The 27433-nt window shown below is 36.0% G+C and overlaps 1 protein-coding gene across 1 annotated transcript in view; it reads right to left on the minus strand.

Annotated features, from left to right (window-relative positions):
* CEP83 (centrosomal protein 83) overlaps positions 1-27433 on the minus strand; it is a 108050-nt gene that overhangs the window by 39193 nt on the left and 41424 nt on the right. Inside the window, exons 4-7 of the mRNA XM_070507059.1 lie at positions 23637-23729; positions 21316-21447; positions 6098-6349; positions 3369-3500 (exon numbers count right to left, since the gene is read on the minus strand). Of these exons, the coding sequence (XP_070363160.1) occupies positions 3369-3500; positions 6098-6349; positions 21316-21447; positions 23637-23729 (609 nt within the window). The remainder of the gene's footprint in view (positions 1-3368; positions 3501-6097; positions 6350-21315; positions 21448-23636; positions 23730-27433) is intronic.

Consider the following 27433-nt stretch of genomic DNA (forward strand, 5'->3'; position numbering starts at 1 on the left):
TTGGTAATACTTTTTAACCCAAGACAGAGGTAGTCACACTGACATAACTCTGTTCAAAAATCTAACAAACATTCACAAATTTGAATAACTTAGACAAATGCACCCCAGGTGTCCCTTTGCATTGCAAACAACCATTTGCTGGAATTGCAAAATGTTGATGAAAATTTCAAGTTGCAAAGAAAACTGTGACAATCATGTTTGAAATATTATTTTAAAATTTATCCTTCCAATGAAATCTTTTTACATGCAAGATTTCAAATGAAAACTTGGTTTGTCTAAAGTTGAAGGGTGGTTTTTAATATGCCATTTATATGCAAAATAATGCAAGTGTACCTTTAAAAAGACAGGCAACTCTTAGCAAAGTGTGTTAATAAGCAAAGAAATAAATAATACTATACTAAAATGCTCTTCCTTCAGCAGAGTAGGAAAAATCTTCTATGTGTTAACTCTAAAAGGAAAGAGCAATACAGAAGGGTACGTACAGAAAAAGAGAAATCAGAGTCAGGACACAAATGAGCTCAGGGAAAATGTGCTGCAGGAAAAGTATTCGGTGGTCCCCAAGAGAGTGAGAAGCCACCGCAGAAGCCAGCCTAGCCAATGTCCTGTTGCTCTATCTATGGTTCAGGTTATCCAAGCTATTCCACTCTAACTCAACTACTCAGGTCCAGAACAGTGTTTCGAAAATACTAAGTACTCAATAATTTTTTACAAAATTGAAAATAATTTATACCAGAACTGGAAGAAAAGCATGAGAGAATTCCCTGTATCCTAACTTTACTTCTTTGTGTAGTCTATCATTGTAGGCACTCAATATGTATCTACTGAATGTATAAATAATCTATTTACAGTTAGTCAGGAAGCAATCAAATTATTTATTTATTTTTCCAGCAGGACTTATACAATCTTAGGAGGCTGGAAGTGTTCTTAGGGATCAGCTAGAACAATGCCTCATTTATGAGGAAATTGGATCCCAGTGCTATTAAGTAACTTGCCTGAAGTTATACCCACAGTTATTGACACAATGAGGAAAGAACTAGACAATGAGCTTGAGGTTCTGCATGTTACATCATTTTCTCATTCAAGGATATCACTAGTGTATAATTGTTGCCATTGTCATTTTCATCACTGCCTACTATTTTTTGTGTTCAGTGCCATCTTTAATCTTACAAAAACCCTCTAAGAGATAGGTACTATCCCCATTTAAAAGTTAAGCAGATCAGAAGTCACATAGGTGGTGAGTGAGATGAGTCAGGATTAAAAGATAGATCCATCTGATTTGAAGCCCTTGAACTTTTCCGTTGACTTCACTATCTTCTCCAAAATGACAGTTTTTAATTTCTAAATATTCTAGAATTTCTAAAAAATTTCTGAATCTCAGTCTGTAAGCTAGATTAGAAAACTATACTTGAATTAAAATATTTAACAATTAAAAATCTTATTGGCTAATTTTCACTTATTCTTTCCAGTGTCAGCCATGTCTAATGAATTAAATGACACATTGGCTACAAAACCACTTTGTAAACTGTAAAGAATAGAAAATCAAACAAAAATTTTAAATGTCCCTAGGTATATAATCTGCAAATGTAAAAGAGTATGTGTTTGCCATGAAAACAACTGGGTAGACTATCTCCCAAGGGTGGCATCCAATACATCTAAACATTATGGTTTGGCCCTTCAGGCACAGAAATCCAATTCTGTCACCACACTTAAAGAAGACTCACATTAATAAAGTTGACAAAGAGTGATCTATAAAATCAGAAGGTCAGTTTATTAATTACAAGAAAAAACTATAACGGAAACTAGAATACTCTGAAGAGCTAGCACATTCTCTCCCTAGAGAGAAAGTTACATAGTAAGTCAAAAAACAGAAAGCTGCTTGGTGATCATCAAATCAGAACAAATGGAAGGAGATGAACTGACTGCTTCGTGGCCACAGATTAAAGCAGATTAGTGTATTCCTTTCCACAGTAAGAATGATCTCATCAATGGCACCGGAATACTAGCATTCTGATGACCAAAATGCTCTCTTCCATCTGTCATAAACACTGCCTGAGGCTTCTCAAGTTAATTTCTTGGTCAAGGAATTTATGATGAATACTTACTCCTTTAGATAAGTTCATATATTTCTACCAGGCTACTGTACATTTCTTCTGGTCTGGGAGCCATTTTGTTTTTTAAGGTGATTTTTTGTAACTCTGCTCTGATAAAAAATACATGATTTCACTGATTCAGAAACCAGTCTTATTTCTAAGTCCTCAGAGATGCCCCAAGTACTACTAATAATAATAGCTAATATTTGGGTGATTATATATTAGACCTTATGCTAAGTGCTTTGTGCATAATATCTTAATCTTTGCCATACTCTATAAGGTAGGTATAAGTCTCATCTTATAATGAAAAAAACTAAAGTATTCAGAGAGAAAGTAAATTGTCCAGGGTCACACAGCTAGAAAGGGGAAGAAACAGAATATGAATCCAGTCTGTCTGACTCCAGAGCTGATATTCTTATTCACTACAGTATTTTACAAAATACTTTCATCATGTTATCCTCTTTCTGATTATTGGATTCTTTATATACACTGCACTTGAGGGGGAAAAAACCTGTAAGTTCCTGAAAAACTCTGTATATAAAAGATGGTCAAACCATTATATTCTTTTAAAAATATCATAGATGCAGATCATGCTGCTAATATTAATAAAAAGCAATGTCTCTCCTCTCTTGGAGCTTATATTTGGTTGAGGGAAAGGGGGAGGCAAAGAAAAAGAGAGACAAAAAATAAATGAATATATCAGATGGTGTTAAAAGCTATGAAGAAAAATAAAGCAGGTAAGGAAGATAGACAGTAAGGCAGAGGAAGAGGGAAGATGGCATTTTACAAAGTTAAGACAAGGAAGGCCTTTCTGATAAGGTGACACATGAAAGAGGTGAGAAAGCAAGCTATGTAGATATGTGAGGGAAGAGCATGCCAGGAGGGCAAATGCAAAGGCCCTGAGGTAGAAATAAGCTTGCTCAAAGAAAAGTGAGAAAGCCAGTGAGGCTGGAGCAAAGTGAACAGGAGGGAAAATGAACTGCGAGGCTGTGGAAAGACTGCAGGGGCCAGATCACACAAAGTTCTGAATGAGTAGAGAGTAGAGACCATTTAGGAGGCTATTGTAAAAATAGAGCCTAGAGAGATCTTGTCTTGGAATAGAGTGGTCACAGTGGACTGGGTGGTAAGAATTGGTCAGATTCTGCATGTATCTGGAAGGTAGAATGACAGGATAAAAAAAGATTTCAATATAGAGAACTAAACTATTTAAGCACAAAATTTGTCATTATACAATTTCAAGCACTCTAAAGAAAGCAGCAGAAACATAAAGTGACTTACTTTACTGGTCAATGTATTTATTTCCCGTTCAGCTTTATGCAATTTACTGATTAAAACAGTATTTTGTTCACTGCTTGATTGTAGCTCTTTTTCCAAGCGTTCAGCCTGTAGTTTAGCTGACTGTTTTTCAGCCTTTTATCAAAACAAAATATTTTAAAATTTGTTCATAACTTTTCACAATTATGCAAAGTAAAATAAGCACTATTTAAAATATATGTATAATCATACTACGCAAAATTATTCAAAACCTTGCCAATATTAACATGTACCAAAGTAACAAGAGTTTTCTCAAAGTAATTGGTAGAATTCAGAGGACAAATATTTGCTCCAGGAAATACGCAACAAAGGTATCTGGACAAACAACCTATCAACAGCCACCAAGAAAATAAAACTCTAACACTCTTCTCATGAGAGAACCTAACGCACTCACTTGATACCTTTTACTCTTATTGTTGACATAATCTGAGCAAACATTTTTGGGCATTTCAAGTCCACAGCAGATATGGAAAAGCATATTAGAAGGTAGAAGAGAAAACTCATTTGTAGTAAGAACTAAACATCTAAAATCAATAGAGATTAAAAAACAACAACAACCAAGACATGTAAGAATTCAAAATCCTCAACTAATCTGGAGCCTTTGGAAGTATGGGCAAGGAGCTCAATAGCTCTTGAACTCATCACATAATAAAGATTCTTTATGAAGTCTGTAAGTTGTCAAGAAAATTTCTAGTTGGTAATACTTATAGTATTCTGTACTTAGGGAGGGAAAACTAAATGCTTTTAAAAAATGTTTCTATTCAAAATAGTTAAAATGAAAATGTTTGGCATTTAATGGATAAGCTTCAGTTTTGTAACATCTCATTTCTTATATAACTTAAACATGATAAGGAGCATATTTCAACAAATAATTAGAATAAAACCATTTTCCTCAAATATAGAATGATACTCTGGGCACAACGATAACCAAAAAAAAATCAAAGAAGAAAGAAATACTGTTGTCATGTGCTTATTTTCACTTCATCTGACAAATGATAAAACTAAATATAAGCTCTTCTGAAAATGTCACATCCCACCTTTCGTCATCATTTAACTCGTCCTGAAAATAATCCCTCTAAATGACCTCAATGAAAAGTTTCCCGCTGAGACCATACACTATAGTCAACTGCACTAATCCCACTTATTCTGTCACTGTGTAAATACACTAAGGATGGAAGGATGGCAACATAAACAGTCTCATTGTGAACTGCCTCACGTCCTCAAGGTCCAGTGATACTGACTTCAGTTCAGGAAACCAGTCGATACTGTCAGAAGCTTCATCCAAAAAATAAAAAGGTGATTTCTACTCTTCAAAACATACCAATGTACTCCTTGTACCAGCTGGCTGGGGAAAAAATTACGATTTTGGATTTGGATATTGGATTTTAATTACAAACTAGGTACTAGTTTCTAGTACCACTAACTTTCCTCCAACTCAAATAATTTCACAACTATCCTGAAAACTAAACAAACAAAACACTTTGGATTGCTCAAAATAAATCAAAACAATTAAACTAGTCTATTTGCTACATATTAGACACTAAGAAATAGGAGAAGTAAGCATATCTGAATAAGATGGCAAAGGGTCCAGAATACGCCACCACAGCATAAAACTTATTTTGAGCTGAAGGCATTTGAGAATGAACAGACACAGGAAAGGTTTTTCCCTGAACTCTTCTTTTCTGCCTAAAAGCAGAGCCTCCAAAAAAGCATTTAACTGGCATAAATCCCCTCTCCAGAGGCTTTGTAACCAGGGAACACTTACTCCTATCACAGAGACAAGAAGTCAGCATGAGGTTAAGAAATCAGGTTACACAGACATTGTCACAAAACTGTCATATCTCCCATCTATTTTTCTAAGAATCCATTTATCTTTCCTAAAAGTCATTTGTTGTCCTATAAGTGCTCTTTCTCCCTCCCTCCTTTCCCTATTAAGATGGTATATGAGCCCCAAATTCTAACTGCCTCTGAGTCACATTTTCCTGTGAACTCCTACGTATATACATAAATAAAAATGTTTTTTCTCTTGTGAATCTGTCTGTTGTCAGTTTAATTCACAACTCCCAAGCACTGAACCTAAGAGGATAAACAAAGTTTTTCCCCTCCAACAAGGAAAACCAAGAATTTTCATAGGAGAATACCTGTAGGAGTACCAGCCTAGCTCTGCCAGCTCTTTTCTTTCTCTAATGAACTCAGGGAAATAATTCAGTAAAGGTTTGTATGCATTAGTAGCCAAGTTGACTTTTGTTACTCTGGCAAGAAGCTGTCAAAGATACAGAAGTATGGCATTTCTCCTTAAGCAGGACTTATGATTTTAAGACCTTAAATCACAGTGTAAGGAAACATAAATCTAGGAAGAAATTGTTCTTTCTGGTTTGAGGTGATTTTAGTCTTCAAAACTCAAATTTTTTTGGCTTCTGCATATTCTCCTCTGTGGCATTATAAGAGTTAAATCACTTCAGGAAGGTGACTTGACTGCCCAAAAATAATCCCTTTGTAACTGTGGTAGCATAGCTATTGCTTATGAATCAATAGCTTTCTTCTTTACAAAAAGAATACATACTCTTGGGATTCCACAAATGTGTCAGCATTAGATTGGTGAGCATACATTTATGCTCTAAAAATCAAAGGCTTGTCAACTGCACTTAAAAAAAAGTATGCCATACTCTACCGGTAAGCAATTAAAACCTTACCTCCAGGGATCTGACTGTTGCCTGCATCTCAGCCAACTGCCGCACCTGAATTCTTTGGACATTTTCTACCTGAGCACCAGAATTCTCTTTTTCAGCCCTTAATTCTGCTACTTCTGCCTCTAAACCTTTTAATTTCTGACACAAATGGACTTTTTCTCGAACAAGTTGCTCCATTCGTTTGCTGTCTCTTGTGGGATCAACACTAAGCAGCTGATTATGCAGTTCTTCTTTATCTTTCTCCAGTCTCGCAATCTAATAATAATTTAAAAGAAAGCACACAACCTTAAATAATCAAATTTGCAGCCATGAACATGCTTTACAAGTCAGTAAATTAACACTCAAAATTGCACAATATGAAAAAGAAAGCTCATGTGGTTAAATGAAGTACAAAAGTCTAAAACATCACGTTCTTCCTTCCGTACTCAGCGTGACTCAGATGTGAGGGCAAAGAGCTTGTCCTATTTTCCTTCTATCTCCCCACGGTGTCTAACACTGGGCTTCATCAGTAGCTGACTAAAATTCAAAATTATACTATAAAAATAATTATTAAAAACATGTCAAGCATTTCAAAATTCATCAGAACATTATAGGTGTTTACACAAGATCAATATGCTGATTACCACTCAGCTCTTCCTCATGTGACAGCGATTCCCGGGCTAGGGCTACACTAACAAAGTTACTTTATTCCAAGGCAACTTAATCCACAAAAAAGCTGCTTGTCCATGTAAGTAACTACAAACGTAACTGGTAAGAGTTTTTAAATGATAGCTGAGAGTTTATCAAAGTCCTAGTTGTAATGACAGCCTAGTTCTTAATTCCTAGATTCAAGAAAGAACTAAAAATCATTACTTTGAGCATGTGGAAAAGTTGCTGGGGAACTTGCTGAGTGGAAACACCGGTGGTCTTCTCATTCAAGCTAACTGTCATGGCCGGATCCCGTGGGCCTCCAAATCGGCGGGTTCCAAACTGCTTCCTAAACTCTGAGGCCCTTCAGAGGCCCCTCAGCTCTGGGAATGAGTGGGCCAAGTAATCAAGGTAAAACTCATTCTTTCCCCTTCCCGGTCTCCCCAGCTACATATCCCCTCCCACTACCACCCCCAAACCTTTTTAGTCAGAGCAGCTCCTCTTTTTAGTCTCTTTCTATATATATGGGCTTTCTTGAGATGATTCAACTAAAAGAAAGGATTCAGCTGTTAAAAAAAAAAAGTTAGAAACCAGGGCTCTGAACACCAGGGGTTGTTTGTAGCCAGGATGAGCTTAGAAGGCTCACTCAAAACCAAAAGGACTTTATGAAATGCTCCGCAATCTAGGCAAAAGTAGCCCATGAGACAACTGCTCAGATTGCTTAAATGAACCTGCAGTGTGTGAGACCTCCAGCCCAGGGCAGAATTTGTTTCCTTCATCTGTAAAATGAGAAGTTAGACTGGAGGCCCTCTAAGATGCTTTTCAGTTTTAACATGTAGTGATTCCAATTTGGTGTTGGATATGCTGAATTAAAGATGTCAATGGGAAACATAGGTAGAGCTATCCAGCAGGAAAATATCATTTTTTTCTAGCAAATAAAATTTACCCTAGAAGGCAGCTGTAGAATTCAGAGTCAAGTCCTCAAAGGCCAACAAATGAGGGCCTCTCTCCTATTTTTCCTCTCACCCTTTACATATAAACGTTACCCCTGGAGTTTGGTCCCTAACTACCTTTTTTCGCCCCCATATTCTTTTTCCTTTGGCTAGCTGTGTGACTTTATGCAAGTCACTTTTTCACTTTGGCATCAGTTAACATAAAGGGCTTTGGCTGGATGATCCTTAAGATACCATTTAGCTTTTGCATGAAGTAACTCAAATACAGTTTTAACGTGCTATTTTAGAGGGGTGGTGGCTTACCTAGGTCAGGAGTCAATGTGTAACTCAGGTTCAGAAAATGGTGGCCTTGACTGAGTATTTACCATGGATCAAGTGCTAAGTGCGATACACATAAAATTTCATTTAGTAACAATAATTTCTCTTGGAGTCTTCATTTTATATATGAAGTCAGACAGCGAATGTTCTTGACCACCATATTTCCTACATTATTGCTTTCTCCAGTAGTTTTGAGAGGCGTCCGTGTGATAGCTGAAGTGGTAGCTGAAGCTATGGACTGAGCTAGCTAAGGGCAAAGTCCAGATCAGATCCCACACGTATAACTCCCAAACCAGAGCTCACTATCAAATCATTCCTACCAAAAGTGGCGATCACTTTCTTCTAATTTCTCTATTCATTTACTCATTCATGCAACAAATATTTATTGAGCACTTACTATGTACCTGGCACTGTTCTTGGTAGTAAGGATGCATTAGAGAACCCAGCAGACAAGAAAATCATCACAAAACCAAAGAGCTTATTTTCAATCACTGCTATGACACCATTCTCGTCCCAGTCATCTGGGCACAGATCTTGGACTCATCCTCAGCTCTTCCCTTTTCTTCTATTCTCAATCAGATTCACACGTCATCTTCCTTGAAATCCTTACTTTGTTGTGCTCTCAATCCTTTCTCTCAATTTCCAAAAGGCTTTGTTTGAATTTTCCTTTTATGATATTTATCCAAATCTCCCTGTATTACAGTTACCTCTGTATTTAGTTTATTCTCTTCTAGAATATAAGCTTACTTGACAAGAAAGCTGATATATTAACCAATTTTATTTTCAAAAAAACTATTGAAGTAAAGGAAAATGAACAGAAACAGATGAGGGACTAGGACTAGTTGTTGATCATCTTTCCAAAGGATGTAGCACCACTCTAGTTCCCCAGAGCACACAACAGGCAAAGGTAGCATCTCTGATGGCTCCATCCATCTTTGCTTTCACTATCTTTATGATGCAGCATAGAGAAGTGATTAAGAGTACAGGCTCTGGAATCAAACGGCCAAAGATTTTTGTTTTTCTTTCAGTATTTACAGATACTGCTCTACTGTCTTCGGGCTTATATTATTTCCAAAAGGAGGTCTGTTGCCATTCTTAGTTTGGTTCTTCTGTACAATACCTTTTTTCTGTTTTTTTTTTTTTTTAATTAAACTGTTTATTTTTAGATGATGGTAGGTTCACATGCAGTTGTAAGAAATAACACAGAGTGATCCCGTATACCGTTTACCCAGCTTCTCCCCTGGTAATAACACAGAGTGATGCCGTATACCGTTTACCCAGCTTCTCCCCTGGTAATAACACAGAGTGATGCCGTATACCGTTTACCCAGCTTCTCCCCTGGTAATATCCCTCCTCTTCTACTTTCTGGAAGATGTTGTGTAAAACTGCCTTTCATTCTTCTTTAAACACTAGGTAGAATTCTCCAGTGAAACCATTCTTTTTGGGGGAGTTTTAAAAATTATGAACGCTGTTTCCTTAATACTAAGTTATATCGCTACTCAAATTACCTATTTCATATGGAATGAGTTATGGTAGTATGTCTTTTGATCAATTTCATCTGTGTTTGTCAAATTGACTTGAGCAGAGTTGTTCACCAGATTACCTTACTACCCTTGTGAGGTCTGGAAGGCCTACAGTGATATTCTGCTTCATTCCTGACACAGGCAATTTGTGTCTTTTCTCTTTTTTTATCAGTCTTGCTAGAGGTCTGTCAATTTTACTTATCTTTTCAAAGAAACAGCTCTTGGTTTCACTGATTTTTTTTGTTGTTTTCAATTTCATTGATTTCTGCTCTTTATTTCCTTCCCTCTGCTTGCTTTGGATTTATTGGTCCTCTTTTTCTAGGTTCTTAAAGTGGGAGCTTAGATTATTGATTTGACACTTTTCCTCTTTTCTAATAAATGCAATCAGTGCTAAACATTTTCCTCTCAGTAGTGCTTTAGCTGTGTCCCAAATATTTTAACATGTTACATTTTCATTTAGGTGAACGTATTTTTTTTAAATTATATTTTCATTGAAATTTCCTCTTTGACTCACGAACTATTTTAAGTGTGTCATGTCATTTCCAAATGTGTGAAGATTTCCCTGCTACCTTTCTGTTATTGATTTCTAGTTTGATTCTACAGTAGTTGGAGAACTCACTATGTACTTTGAATTTTTATAAACTTGTTGAGGTTTATTATGACCCAGGACATGGTCTATCTTGGTATATGTTCAGTGGTCACTTGAAAAGAATGTGTTTAGGTGCTCTTGCTGGGTAGAGTGTTCCATAAACGTGATCAGATTCTGTTGGTTGATGGTGTTGCTGGGTTCTATAGTTTTACTTTTCCCTTTTCTACTTCTTGTTTTAGGTTTCTGCGTTCTTTTTCTGCCTTCCTGTGGTTTCCTTGAACATTTTTTAGGATTCCATTTTGATTTATCGATAATGTTCTGAGTGTATCTCTTTGTACAACTTTCTTAGTTGTTGCTCTGGAAACTACATTATATATACATAACTTATAATAGTCTACTGGGTTCATTTTACCAGTTCAAGTGATGTGTAGAAACTTTGCCTCCCTTTACATCCTTTTGCCCTGCTTATTTACAATATAATTGTCTTAATTATTTCCTCTATACACGTTTAAAACCACATCAGACAGTGTTAAAATTTTTGCTTCAACCATCAAACAAAATTTAGAAAATTCATTCAGGAAAGTCTATTGTATATACCCATGATTTTGTTTACTGTGTTCTTTTATCCTTCTTGATGTTTTGACATTCCTTTTTTTATTGTTTTCTTTCTGTTTAGAGAATTTTCCTTAAACATTCCTTAACAGATTCTCTTAGTTTTCCTTATTCTAAGATTGTCTTGATTTATCCTTCATTCCTAAAAGGATATTTTTGCTGGATATAGAATTATGAGTTGACATTTATTTTCTTTCAGCACTTGATAATGTTGTGGCACGTCCTTCTGGTCTCTATGGTTTCTGATGAGAAATGTCTTAGAATTGTTTCCCCCTAGTAAGTAAGGTATCATTTCTCTCTTGCTGCTTTCAAGATTTCTTTTCCTATACTCTTTATAAGTTTGACTATGTCGTCTTTTAGTCTGGATTTCTTTGGTTTTATCCTGTTTGATGTTCACTCAGATTCTTAAATCTATATGTTTGTGTCTACTAAATTGGGGCATTTTCAATCTTTATTTCTTCAAGTACTTTTTCAGCACTGCCCTCTTCTCTTTTCAAGGACAAAACTTTAGATCATTTGTTAGTGTCCCACAGGCACCTGAGGCTCTTCCCATTCACTTCTTTTTTTTTTTTTTTAAAGATTTTACTTTTTTCCTTTTTTCTCCCCAAAGCCCCCCGGTACATAGTTGTGTATTCTTCGTTGTGGGTTCTTCTAGTTGTGGCATGTGGGACGCTGCCTCAGCGTGGTCTGATGAGTAGTGCCATGTCCGCACCCAGGATTCGAACTAATGAAACACTGGGCCGCCTGCAGCGGAGCGCACGAACTTAACCACTCGGCCATGGGGCCAGCCCCCCCCATTCACTTCTTTTTAAAGTCTGTTTTCTGTAGTTTGTTCAGATTGGCTAATAACTAATGTTCTAATGTCCTATCTTCAAGTTCACTGATTCTTTCCTCTATCCCCTCCATTCTGCTAAGTTCAGCCATTGAGATGTTTTATTTGTTTTTTTGGAATCTTTTTGGCCATTATATTTTTCAGTTCTAAAATTTCCATTTGGTGCTTCTTTATATTTTCTATTTTTTCATTTGTTTCAAATTTGCTTGTAATTGTATATTGAAGCTTTTTTTTTTTTTTTTTTTTACTATGGCCACTTTTAAATCTTTGTCAGATAATTCTAACATCTTTGTCACCACAGTGTTAGCATCTGTTGTCTTTTTTCATTTAGTTTGAGATCTTCCAGATGCTCAGTATGATAAATGATTTTTCATTGAAATTTAGACTTTTTAGGTATTGTTATGAGACTCTGGACCTTATTTAAAGTCTCTGTCTTAGCTGGTTTTTTATGACATCGTTCTGGCAGGGGAAGAGTGGTGTTGCTGCCTTGTTACTGCCAGCTGGAAGCAGCAGTCCAGATTCTCCACTTTACCTCTGTGATACCCAAGATGGGGAGGCTCCTCATGACACCCATGCTGGGTGGAAGCAAGAGTTCCAGCTCCCCACTAGGCCCACTGACGCCTCCCTAGGTGGCAGGGGACAAATGTCTTGTTACTCCTCCCCATGTGGCCTCCATCAACACTACAGGGTTGGGCAGTGATGAAAGTCTTCATTCTACACTAGGCCTTCTCTGGCATGACCCAGGCAGGGAAGGGGCAGGGCACCTCATTACAGCCAGTTGAAGGTAGAAATTTAGGCTCCCAGTGTCATCTCCAATGCCGCCAAGGCAGGGGTTAGAGCCCTTGTTATATTGCTAAGTGGGGATGAAAGTCCTGGCTCCCTGCCTGGCCTTCTCTGGTATCATCTTGGCTGGGAGTTAGGGTTCCTCGTTACAGCCTGGGGAGGGTGGAAGTCTAGGCACTCCATTGGCCTTTGCTATAATGGGTGGGCCACTTTTTACCACAGTGTTGGCTGGAGTAGAACTGTTATTATCTAAATTAACTCGGCTACTAGGCTGCTCTTTTCCTAGTGCTTTGCCTAGAGAAAACAGGCCTGTGTTGGGGCTTTTTAGTGCCCATGCCAAGTTGCTGGCTTCTTCGGCATCAAGTCTGGGATCCATGAGGCAAAATAAAAACCCAGGAAACATATCACAGTCAGTCCTTGGGTCCCAAGGTCCTTAGCTGGTATGCCTTTTCTCCATTTTCAGTATCTTATGTTTGTTTTATATATAAAGTCCAGAGTTTTTTGTTGTACTTACCAGGAGGAACACGGAAAATTAAATCTACTCCATTTTCTTGCAAGCACAAATTTTCTGGTTGCTTTCAAGATTTTTCTCTTTATCACTAGTTTTAAGTAATATGAATCTATGTGCCTTGGTTTAGTTTTCTTCATGTTTTCTGTGCATGCAGTCATCGAGATTCGTGAATATGCAGGTTTATAGCTTTCATGAAATCTGAAAAATTTAGCCATTATTTCTTCAAATATTTTTTTCTGTTCTTCCCTTCTCTTTTTAGAATTTCAATTATCTGAAGTTGCCCCACTATGAGCTTTATTTGGTTATTTCCTATCCTTTTTCTCTCTGTATTTCATCTTGGATAGTTTCTATTACTATATCTTCAATTTAGCTATTATCTTTTACACAGTGTCTAATCCACTTCTCGTGTATTTTCCATTTAGGTTATATTTTTCATTACTAGGATTCTTTCTTAAAAAATATGTTCCATGTCTCTCATTATGTTCAAGGTTTTCCTTAACTTTTTGAGCATATGTAGTATATTTTTATGGTTTAATAACTAACTTTGTCTACTAATTCTGTAATCTCTAGGTCTATTCCTATTGATTGATATTTTTCTTCATTATAAAATACATTTTCCTGCTTCTTTGCATGACCATTTTTTTAAAAAGGCTTTATATTTTAGAGAGTTTTAGGTTCAAAGGAAAATTGAGCAGAAAGTACACAAAGTTCCCCATATGTCCTTGCTGCCACATATCCACAGCCTACCCCCACTATCAACATCTCACACCAGAGTGGTACATTTGTTACAACTGATGAACCTATACTGACGTATCATTATGACCAAACGTCCACAGTTTACATTACGGTTCACTCTTGGTGTCACACATTCTGTGGATCTGACAAATGTATACTGGCATGTATCTACCATTACAGTATCATACAGAAGAATTTCACCACCCTAAAAGATCCTCCGTGCTCCACCTATTCATCCCTCTCTTTCCTTTAGCCCCTGGCAACCAGTGATCTTTTTAATATCTCCACAGTTTTGCCTTTTCCAGAATGTCACATAGTTGGAACCCTCCAGTATATAGCCTTTTCAGATTGGCTTCTTTCATGTAGTAATACACATTTAAGGTTCCTCCATATCTTTTCATGGTTTGTTAGCTCGTTTCTTTTTAGTGCTGAATAATATTCCATTGTCTGGATGTACCACAGTTTATTTAACCATTCACCTACTGAAAGCCATCTTGGTTGCTTCCAAGTTTTGGCAATTAGGAATAAAGCTGTTAGAAATATGTGTGCCTAAGTTGTTGTGCAAATGTAAGTTTTCAGCTCTTTTGGGTAAATACAAAGGAGTACAACTGTCAGATCATATAGTAAGATTATGTTCACTTTTCTAAGAAACTGCCAAACTGTTTTCCAAAGTTCCTGTGTCATTTTGCACTTCCACCAGCAATTGGTGGAACTCCTGTTGTTCCACATCATCGCCAGCAACTGGTTTTGTCAGTGTTCTGAATTTAGCCATTCTAATAGGTGTATAGTTGTATCTCATTGTTTTAATTTGCAATCCCTAATGACAATAGGATGTTGAACATCTTTTCAAATGCTTATTTGCCATCTGAATATCTTCTTTAGTGAGATGTCTGTTAAGGTCTTTGGTTCATTTTTAAATCAGATTCGCTGTTTACTTATTGTGAATTTTCATAACTCTTTGTATATTTTGGATAACCGTCCTGTAAGAAATATGTGTCTTTAGCAAATATTTCCTCCCAGTCTATGGCTTCTCTTCTCACTCTCTTGACAGTGTCTTTCATAGAGTGTAAGTTTTTCACTTTAATGAAGTCTAACTTATTATTTCTTTCATGTATCATGTCTTCGGTGTTGTATCTAAAAAGTGATGATCAAACCCAAGATCATCTAAGTTTTCCCCTATGCTATCTTCCAGGAGTTTAATAATTTTAAATTTTACATTTAGGTCTATTTGAGTTAATTTCGTGAAGGGTGTATGGTCTATGTCTAGATCCATTTTGTTGCATGTGCAAGTCCAATTGTTTTAGTACCTTTTATTGAAAAGATTTTCCATTCTGTCTTTTCTCCTGTCAAAGACCAGATGACTATATCAGTGTGGATCTATTTCTAGACTCTCTGGTCTGTTCTACTGATCTACTCATCTATTCTTTTGCAAATAACACACTGTCTTGATTCCAATAGCTTCACAATGAGTCTTGAAGTCAGACAGTGCCAGTCCTCCAATTTTATTCTTCTCCAGTATTGTGTTAGCTATTCTGGGTCTTTTGCCTCTCTATATACACTTTAGAATCAGTTTGTTGATATCCACAAAATAACTTGCTGGGATTTTGCCTGGGATTGTGATCTATAAATGAACTTGAGAAGAACAGACATCTTTATTTTTTAAAGATTGGCACCTGAGCTAACAACTGCTGCCAATCTTTTTTTTTTTTTTTTTAATTTTCTGCTTTATCTCCCCAAATCCCCCTGGTACATAGCTGTATATCCTAGTTGCAGGTCCTTCTAGTTGTGGCATGTGGGATGCCACCTCAACATGGCCTGACAAGTTGTGCCATGTCCGCTCCCAGGATTCGAACCGGCAAAACCCTGGGCCGCCGCAGTGGAGCACGCAAACTTAACCACTTGGCCACGGGGCCAGCCCCAAGAACAGACATCTTGACAACACTGAGTCTTCTTATCCATGAACATGGAATATTACTCCATTTATTTAGTTCTTCTTTGATTTCATTCACCAGAGTTTTGCAGTTTTCTTCATATAGATCTTGTACATATTTTTTTAGATTTATATCTAAGTTTCATTTTGGGGGATGCTAATATAAATAAGACTGTTTTTTAATTTCAAATTCCACTTGCACATTACTGTTATACAGGAAAGTGATTGTCTTTTGTACATTCAAATTTGCTGTAATTGCTTATTAGTTCTAGGAGTTTTTTGTTGATTGTTTCAGATTTTCTGCATAGACAATCATGTATCTGCAAGCAGTTTTATTTCTTCCTTCCAAATTTCTATCTTTCATTTTTTTCTCGTCTTATTGTATTATCTGAGACTTTCAGTACAATATTGAAAAGGAGTGGTAAGAGGTGACATCCTTACCTTGTTCCCAATGTTAGCGGGAAAGCTTCTGGTTTCTCACCATTAAGTATGATGATAGCTGTAGGTTTTTTGTAGCTGTTCTTTATCAAGTTGAAGTAGCTCCTCTCTATTCCTAGTTTGCTGAGAGTTTTTGTCATGAACAGGTGTTGGATTTTGTCAAATATTTTTTCTGCATCTGTTTATATGATCATGTGATTTTTCTTCTTTGGCCTAACTTTAGATGTGATAGATTACATTAATTCATTTTCTAATATTGAACCAGGCTTGCATGCCTGGGATAAATCCTAATTGTTCAGGATTATTCTTTTCTATACATTGTTTGATTTGATTTGCTAACATTTTGTTGAGGATTCTTGCATCTTTGTTCACAAGAGATATTGCTCTGTTTTCTTTTCTTGTAATGTCTTTGGTTTAGATATTACACTAATGCTGGCCTCATGGAATGAGTTATGAAGTATTTCCTCTGATTCTATTTTCTGGAAGAGACTGTAGAGATTTGGTATAATTTGTTTCTTAAATGTTTGGTAGAATTCTCCTATAAACCCATCTGGGCTGCCCAGTCGTTTTACTGGATGTCAGACATTGTGAATTTTATGGTTTTTTCAGTGCTGGGCTCTTTTGTATCCCTTTACATACTTTTAAATCTTTGTTCTGTTATGCAATTAAGTTACTTAGAAATCATATGATCCTTTCAAATCTTGCTTTTACACCTGTTAGGCAGGACCAGAGTAGCCTTTAGTGTAGGGCTAATTTGGCCCTACTACTGAGGTAAAATCCCTCTGAGTCTTCTACTCAACGCACCACACATTAGGGAGCCCTTCCACACTGGTGGACATAAGACAGGGCTCACTTCATAGAGCTCACTTCATTCATTTTTCTTCCTTCAGGGGTCACTGCTTTGTACCACCTGTTTTCCAGTGTCTGAAAACCATTGTTTCCTATATTTTGCCCCAGTTTTCAGTCAGGGCCTTAGGGTAAATTCAGTCCCTATTATTCTATCATGGCCAAAAGGAGAACTGGCCCCCCTCAGACTACCTAGATTTGAATCCTGGCTCTACCACATACTAGCTGTATGACCTTGGACCATTCTCTCAGTGCTTCATGAGTGTTTCCTCATAAATGAGTATTTTCTCAGTTATAAAATGGGGATACTGATTGTCTAATTCCTAGGGTTGTTGACAGAATTCAAAGAAGTAATACAAAGTGACTCTCTCAATAAATTAAATATGAATTTGTGTCTTGCCTCTACGTCTTTCACTTCCTCAACTTCTGTAGCTTCTCATTTACAAATGTGAAATCTATTTTAAAATATCTGCTACATTTATTATGATAATTAGTACTATAATTAATGCTGTCAGGTACTAATAGTAATAATACCATTAATTTGAGCATTTATTATATGTCAGGCATTATGGTAAACATTTTACACATGAAGTTTCAAGTTCCCAGATCTGAGTTTTTAAAATCAAGTTAGTTTACCTTTTAATATTCCTACTATTCTAATTTTCTCCTTTCTCCTATGTGTACTAGAATTGATTTTTCCTATATTAATGATGGAATACAAAAACATTTTGTCATTTATTTACACTAAGAAGAAGTTAGTACTTAAATTATTTACAGATTTAAAGTTCATATGTTAGTCTAATTTTGGAAGTTATCATGTCCTTTCTTTAAACCTCTATTTTTCTCCCATATTTTTAAGAGAAAGCTAGTGACAGAAGAAAGCAGTTCTGTACTTGATCCCAGTTATAGTTATGGAAAGATTAGGAGATGGGATACAAGAACTGTTGGGAAATGGAGTGATGTTCACTCAGTGTCTTAAAAAGAATTCTAGGGGCCAGCCCAGTGGCATAGTGCTTAAGTTTGCATGTTACACTTTGGTGGCCCGGGGTTCACTGGTTTGGATCCTGGGCACGGACCTATGCACTGCTTATCAAGCCATGCTGCTGCAGGTGTCCCACATGTAAAGTAGAGGAAGATGGACATGGATGTTAGCTCAGGGCCAGTCTTTCCCAGCAAAAACAGGAGGATTGCTGGTGAATATTAGCTCACGGCTAATCTTCCTCAAAAAAAAAAAAAAAGAACTCTACTCAGACTGAACAAGGGAATAGAAATAATAAAACATATGCCTTTTTCAGGCCCCAAGAGTCACCTTGGTCATGAGGATAGTAAAAGAAAGCTGTAACTAAAAAAAAAAAAGCCACAGCAGATAGCACCTGAAAGTGGAGCAGTCAGAACGCTGGGAGGTGAAGGTGGGGGGTGCAGACACTGTAATGAGAAATGCCCTCAAACTATTTAGAGTATCTAAGTACAGACCTGACACTGAAAACTCTAGCATGCTAAAGTAAAGAAGAAGATCACATATATACACAAGAAATTCGAGGACATGGAATTTTAAACAATGATAATAGCAGCTAGCATTTATTGAATGCTTACTATGTGCTAGGTACTCATCCGAGCACTTTACACATATTAATTTATTAAATTCTTACAACTCCACAAGATAGGTACTGCTGTTAACATCATTTTACAGACGAGCACACTGATGCACACAGCAGTTAAGTCAGTTCCCAATGTCACACTAAATGAACATCTAAAACATTTTAAATTTACACGTAAAAAGTTTAGTTTTTGAGATATTCTAAACTGCATTCACAGAAAATTTTAATGAGTAAAATTTCACAAAGCCCTTCTAAAAGCTTGCTAAAATCAATCCCAGAGAATTCCAACATGAGGTAATTTAATTTGGGAGACTTCTGTCTATTGTAACGTGGTTCAGAGTAATCTGAGAAGGGTTCAAGTCAGAGAACTTGGAATATTTTAGATAAAGGAACCATCTGGGCCTAAAGCAGCAATCTGGCTAGAACTTCAGAACCTAGCAGGACAAAAAGGAAGTGTTTTTAGAGGTTTCATGATGTCTACTGACTATGTGTCAGGATAAGGACCAAACTAGAAATGCATTATCAGTTTTGCGCTACCAGTGCTATAAGAAAAAAATGGCATGTGGTAACAGGGACCCAGAAAAGTTCTCCTTTTTGTCATAGGAACTTTGGCTTCTCACTAGCCCAATAAAAGCGAAGGTAGAGCTCAGTTTGCAGAGCACAACGGCATAATCTCAGGGACTTATTATGCACTGTCACTCTTGATGGCTTTTCATATGATGCAGGGCTCACCACCCCTCTCTCAACATCTTAATACTTCCCCACTGAATTACTCTTGCTTCTTTCACTCGTTCAGTCTACCAGTATAATCACCTATACCTAAAACTCTGCACTGCTCTTTATTACTATTTGCAGAATAATATAAAATTCGAGTCCTAATAACATAATGAAAACACAATAGTACCACTTTTGAATAACAACTAAATATGCAACTTCAGGATTTCATGTGTATGAAACTAATATATCAGTACAAACTAATATATTTTACACCAGTTGAAATTATAAAAGTGGAAGATGGCAAGAGTAGGCTTTGCTCTGAAGTTTTATTGCTGTTCATGATCCACAATCATCTCACTAGGTTTTACTGTTATTGTATACAGAAACTGGAGTATAAAGAATTAGTGATGGAATGAAAGCAAATACCCAATATCCACTAATTAATATTGCTCCTACATAATCAATTGGGAAGTAGAAAGAAAAGGCCTTCAGTCTTATCAGAAAGTTTTACTTTTCTAACCTCTACTAATTATGGCTCCTTAGCTAGCTGCTTATCTTCAGCTTTCTAAGAATGTCATAAGACATTCCAATTATGAAAATTGATGATGCCACTGACCTCTAAAAAATTTTAATGGATATCATTTTGTCTTTCATGAGTAAAAAACAGATTTGTCATCAGATTTCAGATGCAGGTTTCATTCTTTAAAAAAATAATAAAACTAAAACCAGAGAATTCAAATAATCATTACCAGATAAACACCAACATTAGATTTTAAAAGCAAAGAGTAAAATGAAGCACCACTGTCCTTAACCTCAGTAGCTACTCTTCAATATACTAAATTTACATTTTAGGCTAGAAATCTTTATCACTCCTATTTTCCACAAGAAAATTTTTATATGCAATTCCTTTAAGCATGTCATAATTATACATTCAAAACCTTTCATAATCACACAGATCAATTGCTTCATCTCTAGACAAAATTATAGTTGTTGGATGGCCCCTAATTAGCAAGGCAAATTCAAATAATTGATACTTTCAAACTTAAAACTGGGAGTTAGGATACCTGAGTTTCGCTGTTAACTTGGCTGCTGACTTTCTGTGAGACTTTGGACAAGTCACTTATTTTGTGCTTCAGTGTCTTCATTTAAAATGGAGAAAATAAGACAGTCCTGCCTCATCTCACTGACTATTATAACAAAAGTGAGATCATATATGAATGAAGCATTTAAAGCTGTAAAGAATCTCCTTAATGAAAAAGATGTGTAAATATTTATAGTTTTCTGGTACTCTATTACTAATGGATTCAAATGATCCAAAGTTCACACAGCTTTCTTACATATTGAACAATAATGAAACAGTTGGCTCACTATTAATAAGAACAAATCAGTTTGATCCAATTAGTATTTGATAAAGGAAGGTGAGTATATTTTAAATCTTAGTTCCAAATAAAGACAATGCAATAAATATACAATGCAGATGTGTATGCACATAAAATATTTCACATAACTACAGACATCAAACTTTTTTTTTTTTTTAACAAATTCAACTGGCATTAGATTTGTTAGTTGAATATAGCAGGATAAAATTGGTATTTCTCTCCTTCCATCCTGAAAAATCATCTAAAAGCAACATAAAAAATGAGAAACACACACTCCATTTTTGGCAAAATTAGGAGACAAACCACAAAATGAGGAGAAGGACTGCCACCAGCAATAGAGATAGCGTAGGGGCGCACGCTGTAGAGAGAATGCTGCAAGTGCAGACGTGAGAAAGGACAAAGTACACTTCTTGAAGGTGACGGGCACACCCTAAGGCATAAAACCCCTTGTTTTTATCAGTGCAAACAACAGCCAGAGCTCTCTTGGATGTGGTTTGGTTCTAAAAGTAGAGGGAGACAGAGCTAAATAAGAAATCACACACACAATACTTGCAAAGAGAAGTCTATCTCTGTGGCTATGGAAGAAAAGAGACTATCTCCAATGACTAGGGCAAAATAAGGGAGAAAGAGAATAGGAAAATCTAACAGCCAAAAAAGAATATTCATAAGAAAAGTGTTGCTATGGAGTAGATGAAAATCATGACAAACATTTCACCATTTATTAATAAAACATAACTATGCAATCCACTCTAACTTGGGATTTTGAAAAAAATCATAAAATTTTATTGACTAGAAGGCTAATGGCTAAGTTAGTATAATCAATCACTCACCTCTGATTCACATTTTATTTTTTCTTCTTCTAAAATACGTGCAAATTCTTCTTTCTGGTGTTCAAATTCTGATTTGAGAAATGTATGTTCATAGCGAAGCTTATTATATTCAGCTCTATACTTTTCCACTTCCTAAATTAAAAGGAGATTGCAATTTATCATAAATTTATTAATGAAATTTGTACTCACTCCAAAAAACGACTTTCGCAAATATATTTTAAATGGCATTATATGTGACAGCCATTCCAAAAGTAAAAAATAAGCTTAACAGAAGTATAAATAAACCTTGGAAAAGTTCTCATGACAAGTATCCTCCATACAGAATTAGTACATTCCTGAGAAGGTACCAATAAAGCAAATTACCATTCAACTAACCTTATTTCCTCACTGACTCTCATAATCATAAAAATTTATAACACGTCAAAAGTTTTTACCTCTGAGCTTAATAAAATAATATTTGAGAAAGCAGCATATCTTTCAAAATATACTTAGATTAAAAAAATTAATTCCACAATAAAATATAAAATACCCCCTAAAAGTCAGACAGGATGAATTCAAAGTAGATAAAAGATTATTTGAATATTTAGTACAGTAAGTTAAGGTTCAATCAAATATTACGATAGTTCAACTCAACATGCCAGTCTGAAGAATATATCTAGCACCAACCTTCCTGACTAACCAGGAACACATGCAACTCCCTGGTATGCTCCAATGCTGCTTCCTAACACAACAAGACTTGCTGGCATTCTGAATCTCAATAAGTACTTAGGCAATAAAGCAGAAAGGTGAAGGAGACATATTTCAACACCCATAAGGAAATTAAATAACAAGGAAAGCATACCTCCTAAAATCCTTAGCTGACTGTAATCTTCAACTGAAAGATTTCTCTTCTAAGCCAGTTTACAAACCAAGAAAATGGGTTTCATGATTTTATTAGAGACATACTTTGTTTTGATGTTTTTTAAAAAATGCTTCTAGGGGCCAGCCCAGTGGCATAGTGGTTAAGTTTGCGTGCTCCGCTTCGGCAGTCCAGTGCTTCACAAGTTCGGATCCTGGGCACAGATCTACACACCACTCATCAAGCCATCTAAGGCAGCGTCCCACATACAAAATGGAGGAAGATTGGCACGGAGGTTAGCTCAGGGACAATCTTCCTCAAGCAAAAAGAGGAAGACTGGCAAGAGATGTTAGCCCAGGACCCATGTTTCTCAACAAAAAAAAAAAAAAAACAGCGCTTTTACTTAACTTGATCACCTACCTGAGGTCCACATGATTTAGTCTACATCCAAGAACTAAACCTACTCCCAAACCATAATCCTTTGGTTATCCACTAGGAGGATATTCAAAAGATGACTTTACCAAGCCAGTAAGCCATTTATAAAAGAGACTCCACAACTGCTTTGTGCAGGGGCAGCATCACTAGACTACAGCGTTCCAAAGGGGTCCATTTTCAAGGCGACAATACTCATTTGTGTAAGGCCTGGTATATTTATTAAAGGAGGTAACACACATAAAATGTCCAGCATAGTACCTAATATACTTAATATCTGTTGTCTTTTCCAGTTCCCATTATTATACATTTAGTCATATTACACCAATATTTCATACAAAGAGACTGATCTCAATCTGAAGAAAAGCTGTAACAAATTTTTACTTTTCTGAGCATGAAATTTATTCTTTCATTCAACAAATATTAACTGAGCACCTACTGTATGTAGGAACTGTTCTAGGAACATGGAACATAACTGAACAAAACAGATAAAGGTTCCTCCTCTCATGCAACTTACATTCTAGAGGTGGTAAAAGAGAAAATAAAAAATAAGCACAATAAATATTACATAGTATATTAGAAAATGATAAGTACTAGAGCAAAATTAAAAGTAGAGCAGGGTAAATGGGGATCCAAAGGTCTAAGGAAAGATGGGAAAGGCAAGTTGCAATATTAGGTGGAGGCAGGGTTGGTCAAAGTAGGCCTCATTGAGAAGGTGACATTTCAGCAAAGACTTAAAAAAGACAAGGAAGTTGGCCAAAAGCTATCTGGAAGCATAGTATTCAAGCAAAAGTAGCAGCTGGACAAAGACTCTTGAACTGCACCATTTGTGGAGTGCCAAAGAAATATCAAGGAGGCCAACGTGGATGAAGGAAAGAAGTCAGAGAAGTAATGGGATCTGATCCTGTGCAGCCTTAAAGGTCACTGTAAAGACTCTGAGTAAGAAAGGGAGCTATTGCAGGGCTTTTGAGTAGGGGAATGATGCTTTTCATCAAGCTTTTCACAGTCACATGAAGACAAAGGCATAGTTCCTTCTATATAAATTACTTACTTCATCCAGATTCCTAAAACGCTCTCTCATTGGAGTTTCTAATTCTTGTTGTATTTGGGCTCGTAACAATTCCAACTTTTGTGGAGTTAATACCTGATATGCAGAGAAATACAAACAATTCTAAATATGAAATCACAAATAATAAAATCAAGAATTTGCCAAATTTCAAAGCCTCTCCTAATTATGACAATGAAATTCAATGCATACAAGTTTCACAATATACCTAATTTTACAGTAATCATTATATACATAGAACCATCATTTGAAACAATACTTGAAGAATCTCAATTTCAGGCTCTTAGAGATGTCAAAACATGAGGTAAAGACATTCTCTGATTATTATGATTGTTACTGTAAGGAATAACTATATTGGCAGCTAAGGTTATCATGTTGGATACAATGGCTGATAGTTTATTTTCTAAAGCAAGCAAAATAAAGTTGTAATAATTTGGTATACCACAGAGAATTCTTCAGACTTATTTTCAATCAGAAAAAGTTAATTTTTACTCTGACCACCAAAACTAATTTAGGCTCTCCGCTGTTATACTCTCTTACTCATATTTCAATAAGTAATCAAATATTTATATAGGTTTCTTAAGGGCACACATGGTCTTTATTCACCATGGTGTCCCAACACTTCACACTACTGTCTGACACATAGGAACCATTCAATAATTATTTCTTGAATGAATGAATACTAGTTGTAAAAAAAAAAAATAAAACCTAGCTTGTATCTACATTAATCTCTGAAAACTAAGAAAAATGTTCAGTTTAATTTATTCACTTATTCATCAATACTCCACACATTTTACTGAATAAATGCCTACAATACATAAAGCATTGTGCAACATACTATAATCTACATAACATACTGTTCCAAATACTTTACAAGCATTAATTTATTTAATCACCACAACAATCCACAATGTAGCTACACTGTCATCCCCTTTTTACAGAAACTGAAGCACACAGTCTAACTTTCTCGAGATCACAAAAACTCACAGGAAGCATCTCTCTCTCCATAAGCAGTTCAAACTCTCACATAAAAAATAACTTATACATATAAATAACTACGAAAATAGGCAATATAGGTTTACCAGACAGGCAAAAACAAACAGAAAAGCTATTTAGGACAGAACGAATGGCACACCAAAGGAATGGGAAAACTAAAGCTTAAGTAGAACCCAACACCAAGGAATGGGTAAAATTTTAAATTCCCTGGGGAGAAAAATGATCCTCAAAGGTGAGCTAAAGGCATTTTGGATGGGATCACACTGAGCACTACAGGAAATTTAGAATCCTGGGTCCCTGTGCATTAATGCTGATAGCAATCTCTAGACACTGTGACAACAAGGCCATGCTGACACATTTCCAAATGCCACCTCGGAGAGCTGCATCCTGGCTGGGAGCAAAAGGGAAAGACATGGAAGGCACAGAGTGGAAGGTTCCTGAATACCAGGGTTCATATTCTTCTAATTTACTCTGTATTCAGTAGTATTTACTTAAAAAAATAATTTTTACTTAAAATGAATAAATGTAATCACATAATACAATAATTCAAACAAAATAAAATATAGTATTAAAAAACTAAGCCTTCTCACTTCAGTCATCCAGTTTCCCTCTTAGGAAGCAACCACTGTTCACAATTTCTTATGTATCCTTCTTAAAACAATCTATAGATATATATGCCTATATATCACTTTTAATTTTTACCTAAAGAAGGCATACTATACACATTTTTCTGTACCTTGCTTATTCATTGAAGGTTTTTAAGCTTAAGAATGGCATCCCTGTATCTATACTTTAGGAAGAAGTAAGATAGATCAAAAGCTTTGGTGGCTGTGGGAAGGAGAGGCAGTGAATGGAGCTAGAGAAACCAGATAAAAAGCCCTTGTTATAATCTTGTTTATAATGTCAGGAGTCTGGGTGATAGTATCAAGAGTCTAAACCGAGAAGGGGTGATAATTAAAAGGAAGAGAGTAACAGGTAAACCTTACTTGGATCCTGTTTCAAACAAACCAACTTGAAAAATAAACCAAAAAGCAAGCAAAATGGTGGGAAAATTAAGGAAATCTGAACAAAGATGTTACATTAAGAGGTACTAAGGAACAAGTACTTTTAGGTATGGTAATGATTTTGTGGCTATGCTTTTAAAGGAGGGACTGCTTTGGTAAATAATAGAGATATATACTAAAATATTTAGGGTACAATTTTCTTCTCAATAATCCAGAGGGGTTGAGGGACAGAAAGGGGATGGGGGAGGTTAGAAGATAAAACAAGACTAGCTCAAAGATGGTAATTATTGATGCTGGGTGACAGGCACATGGTGATGCATCACACCATTTTTTCTACGTTTGTACTTGTTTGAGATTTCCACAATTAAAAGTTAATTAAAAATAAAAGTACTTCCACTTATAAGAAGATAAACACACATGTGAAAAAGAGAACAGATTAGTGGTTACCAGAGGGAAGGGGGTTGAGATGGGAAAAAAAGTTAATGGGGCACATATACATGACAACTGATAAAAATTAGACTATTGGTGGTGAACATGATACAGTCAACAGAATACTGATAAATAATAATGTACACCTGAAATTTCACAATGTTATAAACCATTATGATGTCAATAATAAAAAATAATGATACTAAAAATAACAGTGCATCCACCTCCAGCATATGGCATAATAGAGACCAGATTTAGTCTCCTGCCTGAAGCAAACAAAAGAATGGACAAAAATCAAACAAAGGTTTTCAAGACACTGGACATAGTGAAGCAACAAAGATCAGTGAGAGAAAACAGAGAAGGTGAGCTTTGTGAAAGGTTCCAGGCAATGGCACAGGAAGGGATACCCAGACAGAGTCTGATGGACTCCCTGACTTGAGGAGATGGAACTGAGAATCCAGAGAGACTAGTGTAGCTAGAGTCACAAGACAGGGCAGCAGAGAGGAGGGTGGCAGAGAAAGAAAATCATGCAGACCTGCACAAGGTTCCTCTTAACTCATTCAGTAGAGTACTAATCAGCACACACGTAAGGAAAATACCTAAGACCAAGAAAAGAATCACATGAAAGGATTAGAGGGATTATTACTCAGAGCTCACAAAGAGCTATGCATAGTTCCTTTGCCCAAAAGCCAGACTGAAAAACTTCATTTCATAGAGAAATGAGTAGAGTACTCAGAAGGATCTCAGCAGTGGGAAATAATTAGCACTACTCTAAACACTAATCTGCTCCCACTTAACAAATGTTAAAAGACCCAGAAAGATAAAACTGTTTCAGAGTAACTGTGTCCCAAAAGAAAGCTCAAGAATATTTATCAGAATACAAAAATATCTAGCACTCAGCAAAGTAAAATTTACAATGTCTAGTATCCAATAAAAATTTAGCAGGAATGCAAAGAAGCAGGAAAATACTACCCACAATAAATAGGAAAAAAAGGTCAACCAACCCAGAGGTGATATTTAGGTTAGAATTAGTAAAGATATTAAAATAGTTATTATAACTGAATTCCATATGTTCAAAAAGCTATAGAAAAGACTGAATACATTAAACAGAAATAAGGAAGATATGAAAAAGACCAAAGTTGGACTTCAAGATAAAACCTACACTTTCTGAGATAAAAAAATACCCTACATGGGATTAATGGCAGATTAGACACTGCAGAAGAAAACATCAGTGAACTTGAAGACATGACAACAGGAACTATCCAAAATGAAACAAAGAGACAAAAAAGATTAAAGAAACAGAAATCAGTGAGCTAGGGGAGAACTTTAAATGGTCTGATATTGGACTCCCCC

Source organism: Equus asinus, chromosome 4 (assembly GCF_041296235.1).
Source record: "Equus asinus isolate D_3611 breed Donkey chromosome 4, EquAss-T2T_v2, whole genome shotgun sequence".
Lineage (NCBI taxonomy): Eukaryota > Metazoa > Chordata > Mammalia > Perissodactyla > Equidae > Equus > Equus asinus.